The sequence below is a fragment of the Macrotis lagotis genome, chromosome 4 (assembly GCF_037893015.1).
Source record: "Macrotis lagotis isolate mMagLag1 chromosome 4, bilby.v1.9.chrom.fasta, whole genome shotgun sequence".
Classification (NCBI taxonomy): Eukaryota; Metazoa; Chordata; class Mammalia; order Peramelemorphia; family Peramelidae; genus Macrotis; species Macrotis lagotis.
The window spans coordinates 48,541,740-48,547,798 of record NC_133661.1 but is presented as its reverse complement, the minus strand read 5'-3'; the positions used below and the strand labels follow the sequence as shown (position 1 = coordinate 48,547,798).

The window sequence follows — 6,059 nt, the reverse complement described above, 5'->3', positions numbered from 1 at the left end:
GGATGAAGACTCAGGATGCAGAATAAGACATTTTTGGACATGGCCAATTTGGGAATGTTGTTTTGATTGATTATACATATTCATTACAAGGGTTTCCTTTTTCTTATTTGGGATGAGTGGGTGGGTGGGAAAAGATAAATGCTTGCTCATTGAAAAAAAAATAACTTAAAACAACACCAACAACAAAGCTCTATAACTCCAGGAATGGGGTCTCAATCTCACCAGTCCTGGGGTCTCTTTGGAGGGTGGTTTGTAGAAGAATATAGGTGGACCAGGATGGTGCTTTTGGGCAGCTTTGAATGGTAATCCAGTTGGTTTAGTTTCTTATATCTTGGGACACTTAGAAATCATATAGCCTAAATAAGAGGTAGTTATATTTCATGCAAGAACAATGTCTTTATATTAAGAATTTGGAGGGGCAGCTAGGTGGCACAGTGGATAGAGCACCGGCCCTGGAGTCAGGAGTACCTGAGTTCAAATCTGACCTCAGACACTTAATAATTACCTAGCTGTATGGCCTTGGGCAAGCCACTTAACCCCGTTGCCTTCCTTGCAAAAACTAAAAACAAAACAAAATAAAAACCAAAAACAAGAATTTGGTAGAATTTGTAGTAAAATTGCAAGGTTTGAGGAAGATATGTTGGGCATTGGATCTCCCTCATCATTCTTGGGCCAAACCAGTCATCTATCTCAGCTTTACACAAAGTTGATTCTATCATGTTCAATATAAAGAGATCGCTGGGAAGAGAGTGGGAATGAGGACCCTTCTGACTGTCACTAATTCAGGGTGTGACTATGGGCAAATTACCACATCCTTCTGAGCTTCCCATTTCTTCCTTTGTCAAATGGGGATTTGTGGATGAGATGGCCTCTGTGAATCCTTTATAGAGTCACAATCCCATTTCTGTGTTCCCAAGAGCCATCTAACTTCTTTGGGAGAGTAGCAGTCCTTCTGACAATAGATTTCCAAGAGCCATATCCTATAACATTAGAATACAATCTCCCTTCTTCTCTTCTCTGTCCTCCTGTTATTTTGCCAGATCTTTGCGTTTTAAAGATTCTGAACTGGAGTTCTAGGAGGGAGACCTAGGAAGTAAATGACTGTGGGTCTTGAAAGAGGGAGAAAAATGGGGATATTCTGATATTGGTAGGGTTTCATCAACAGACCATGGACACTTACCAAGGGTTATGCATTTAATAAAGTTGTTTGGGTTCTAATTCCAGGAGAAGAATGTAAAGGGAGGCCTGTTTCTATGGTCCTGGTGGGTAGGTGTGTTCTATCTTTGATAGTATTTACAAGTCAGGCTCTGGATGAAGCGATAACGGATCCTATTTTTGCGACTTTTTGAAAGTTGTACAGACCGTAGCATTCCTCTGTACAAAAAAAACAAAGCAAAGGGGATTTTATGCAGATCGTGAAGGTTCTTACTTCTACCCACCCCTTTGCAAAGATTTATCCTACTGAGCCAGGATGGGTCCCTAAGGAGCTCTTGGGGAGGTGGGGATACAGATGCAAACTGTGGAAGAAAACGTGAGTCTCTCATTTGGGAATCTACATATTCTTCAGACTTGACCCTCCATCTATCTCTCCCACCTCTGGTACTATCCATACACAGCTACTGGGACCAGTTATATGCTTCCTGACCTTTTACTCTGTTGTGTGGGGTTGGTGGGCATCAGACAGAGACAGTAACAGAATGGCAAGAATGTTGGGCTCAGAGTCAGGAGTCTTGAGTCTGAAACCTGGCTTGGCTACTTACTTGTTTTGTGACTCTGGGCAAATCATTTTCATTCCACGGTATTCTGACTTTTCATCTGTAAAATGAGGAGGTTATACTGGATGATCTCTAAGGTCTTTATTGGCTTGAAATACTATGAGTCATAGAATTTGATGGTGGTGAGGGATGGAGATCTTAGGGCTCACCGGGCCAAAGGGCCTATCTTAGGGGCTAGCAAAACACTCTCTAAAAGTATATATATATATATATGTGTACAGGTAGGTGGACACACACACACATAAATATATTCTTTTAGCATCCATTACTTAATTTTGGCTAAAAGATTTATCAATTAATAGATGGGATATAGATTCAATGTATTAAGCAGTCCCTTTTTGTGAAGAGCTTACATTCTAATGAGGCTATCTCTTTCTCTCCACTTTTTTTCTACCCACCTATGTTCCATTTTATTTATTTTCCTCCCTTCCTCCTCCTTCCTTCCCACCTTCCTTCCTTCCTTCCTTCCTTCCTTCCTTCCTTCCTTCCTTCCTTCCTTCCTTCCCTCCCTCCTTCCTTCCTTCCTTCTTCCCCTCCTTCCTTCCTTCCTTCTTCCCTCCCTTCCTTCCTTCCTTCCTTCCTTCCTTCCTTCCTTCCTTCCTTCCTTCCTTCCTTCCTTCCTTCCTTCCTTCCTTCCTTCTTCCTCATTTAAGTCCATTTCTTTTTATTTGGACCAGTAACATCACTGGTGTAGAAAGGAGGAAAACTCTATAAGTGAAGATCAGAACCTATCGTAGACCCTAGAGTCTTAGCAAACCGTCGCAATCTGAAAGGTTTTGGCTTGTCTAGAATTCCATAGTCTGTCAGAACTTGAACCCTGAACCCAGAGCTGCCTGGTTTTGAGCCTGGTTCTCTATCCACAATCTCATGCTACCATTTTACCTCAGTTTTAAATGGGCATAATAATGAGCCCACAACTCAACTCAGGGGTTACTGTTTGGAAAATGCTCTGTAAACCTCAAGGCCCTGTGGAGAATTTTGATTATTACAAATAGTATTTGGGAAAGGTGGCATGGAGCAGTGGATGGAAATCTGACCATCCTCTAAGACCTAAGTTGTAGGAGTGCCAACTTGAATTGGTAGAAGTAATTCTTGACCTCCCTCTGATGAGGGAATTACAGTTATGATTAATAAACAATGTATATACATACCAACACAAATATGAATCCATATAAACATCTACCGCATGTATATACTCATCTATACATACATATATATTCACTATATATATATATACATATTTATACACAGACTCCTATGTATCTTTATGTCAATTTCATGACTCATAAAAATTTACATTTTAAGACTATTAAAAATTTCTCAGGGCGACTAGGTGGCACAGTGGATAGAGCACCGGCCCTGGAGTCAGAAGTACCTGAGTTCAAATTCGGCCTCAGACACTTAATAATTACCTAGCTGTGTGGCCTTGGGCAAGGCACTAACCCCATTGCCTTGCAAAAGACCTAAAAAAATTATCTTTTCCCTTTAAAAGTCATTGACCCTTGCACGCTCATGAAGGAGAAGTCTATCACAAACTTGAAACATAATTCTTTAGTTTTGCTTAAACAACTTCAAGGAATGAGGGATTCATGATGTAATCAAACTGCCTATTTATGTGATTTGGAATTTTTACTGAATTGGAAGCAGGTGAACCTTCCAAAGGAAGAATCATTAAAAGGAGGTAGGGAGAATATTTGGAGTAGATGTCACTCAAGAGTTCCCCACAAAGGGGCAGTTACTTCCCCCAACTTTTGAAGTCAACCCCATGCTTGCCCATTAGTATCATGTCCAGAATCAAAATTCGGGAAATCTCACTTCCTTTTCCCTTAGGGGCATGATCATGGATACCTGGACAAATGTTCTTAGCTCCCTCATTATTTTAAGTCACATTTCAAGAGCACCTTAAGTTTGACAAAATACTATCTTCATAACATATTGGGGAAGTGCGTAGTGAGATTCACATGATTTACAGATAAGGTTACATGAATTATCCATGTAAGGATTTATTTAGATCCATATGACAGGATACTTTTCAGCTATTAAATAGGACATGGAGTCTGACTCTGAAGATCCACTGAGCTCCAACAATCCTCTTTCCTCTGACAAAGCCACCCAGTATTTGGGCAGTGTTGAGTTGGGCCACTCTCAGAGCCAACTCCTCTGCCAATCATAATGACGATGATGGTGAGAATAATGAGATCCATTTTAGAGAGGGAAAAACTGAGATTCACAAGAGAAGAGGAATATTCAATTTCATACAGGAAATTGCTGACTGAACTGACTTTGGAAGTCAGACTTCTCCATGGTTCTCCCTGACTGGCACCTTCCTGTTCCTTCATCCCAGTCCTCAGGACCCCGGGAGCTACTTACTTTGTGCTCGGTTGATGTAGGACCAGATCCAACTATAGAGCCATGGTCTTGAGTTAAAAGCTTCAAGGTTAAGTTTTGCTTTTCTTGGCCCAAGCGACGATATGATTCTTCCAGCTATAGCCCCAGAAATAGATGAAGAGGGAGGGGCATTAGGGTTTCTGGGCCCATGAGAGAGCAATCAGGAATTCAGGTGCTTTTTCTGGGTCTACCCCTCTGTCTTTCCCACCTGGGGCAGATGTTAGGGTTTATAATGATGACTGGGGTGGGAGACTGGGGAATGAGAGGGGGATTCTGACTCTAAATCCTATACTTCTATGATTTTTAAGTTTGGTTTATTTTTTTGGCAAGTCAATGGGTTCAAGCGACTTGCCTGAGGTCACACAGCTGACCAATCTCTGAGTGTCTGAGATCAAATTTGAACTCAGGTCCTCCTGACTCCAGAGCCAATGCTCTATTCACTGTACCACCTAACTTCCCCATAAACCTATTTTTGTAAAGATCCCTGCCTCAGCTTCTCGGAACCATGGACTCCAAGAAAAAGCTGATTATATTCTGACCAAATCAAATTCAGTTTCTCTTCTGTTGTATTCTATTTTATATATCACAGGACCATAGATTTAGAGCTGGAAGGAAACCCAATGATCACTGAATCCAATCTCTCTATTTTATAATGAGGAAATTGAGGCACAGAGGGGTTAAATCCATTCCATTCTTTTTAGGTTTTTGCGAGGCAAATGGGGTTAAGTGGCTTGCCCAAGGCCACACAGCTAGGTAATTATTAAGTGTCTGAGGCTGGATCTGAACTCAGGTACTCCTGACTCCAGGGCCAGTCTCTATCCATTGCACCACCTAGCTGCCCCTCATTCCATTCTTTATATTTGTCCCACAGTTGTCCAGAGACTTGTTCTCCATAGACTTGATTTCCATCTTTCCATATTTTGTTTGTATCACTGCTATAGCCTGCCTCATTACTCCATCAACAATAATGGAAGACTTGCACCTCATTTAGCCTCAGCATTCTTCCTACCCCATTCTACTGCTAATCTTTAGTCTATGGCCATGGCCATTGAGGTTTCCACTTCTAGAGAGCCCTGACCTCTTCTTTTCTCCTTTATCTAGGCAAACTCTATGGAGAACTCTAGGTCTTACCTACCTCCTTTTCCAAAGTCCGAATCCGATTTTGAGCGCTCTCCAATTTGACTATTAGATTGAGTTTGTCTGATGTGCCGGAAAGGAAATCCTGTTGACAAAAGCATAAATCTGGCCAATAGGGGAACCACTCTATTATGATACTATTACATATTTAAAGCAAACTGATATCCTGCCAGAGAACTGTCAGATTATCCATTGACCTATTGATGTGGGGTAAATTTTTGAATTTGAGTATGAGCAAATGCTGCTGCCCTGGCTGTGAAGTGACCTTAGATTTAGTCTCAGTTCTAGCATTTCCCACTGAGCTTTAATGACCCTAAAATGCGGAGGTCTGAAGTTGTAACTTGGAATCATCAGACATTTGGCAGAGATCTTGGTGATCACCTCGCTCTACCCTCTAGTTTTCCAAATGAGGCCCAGATTGCCTGAGTTCACAAAGAACCAGTAATCAACTTGAATCTCAAAGTTAACACAGCTACCACGTACACTGTGTGATCTACAACGATCAATTTTAGCTAGGTCATCTGATCTCTTTTGAGTCTTCTCGGCTATAAAATGATAAGAATTCTATTCTCCTATCCCAGGGAAGAGTAAGACAATGGATATGATAAATATGACCATGGAGAGGAATAAATGTTCCGAATAAAATCTTCAAAAAACAAATTGCATACAGAAAAGAGATCTATATAGCCAAACCTACTTAGAATCCTATTAGATATGGTTCAGGGGATGACTCATGTTAAAAATATTTTATTGCTCTGA

At 41.0% G+C, this 6,059-nt stretch overlaps 1 protein-coding gene across 3 annotated transcripts in view; it reads right to left on the bottom strand.

The window, feature by feature from the left end:
• Positions 1–1,176: 1,176 nt before the first annotated feature.
• The window catches only part of LOC141520823 (coiled-coil domain-containing protein 33-like), a 114,905-nt gene continuing 110,022 nt past the window's right edge, over positions 1,177–6,059 (bottom strand). For 2 of the 3 annotated variants that reach the window (XM_074232694.1, XM_074232695.1), the window contains 4 exons: positions 5,299–5,385; positions 4,146–4,259; positions 1,761–1,815; positions 1,287–1,374 (listed from right to left, as the gene is read on the bottom strand). In XM_074232694.1, the coding sequence (XP_074088795.1) occupies positions 1,789–1,815; positions 4,146–4,259; positions 5,299–5,385 (228 nt within the window). In that variant the 3' untranslated portion in view covers positions 1,287–1,374; positions 1,761–1,788. Of the gene's footprint in view, positions 1,375–1,760; positions 1,816–4,145; positions 4,260–5,298; positions 5,386–6,059 lie in introns of all 3 variants that reach the window. The other variant, XM_074232693.1, reaches the window with a different exon arrangement.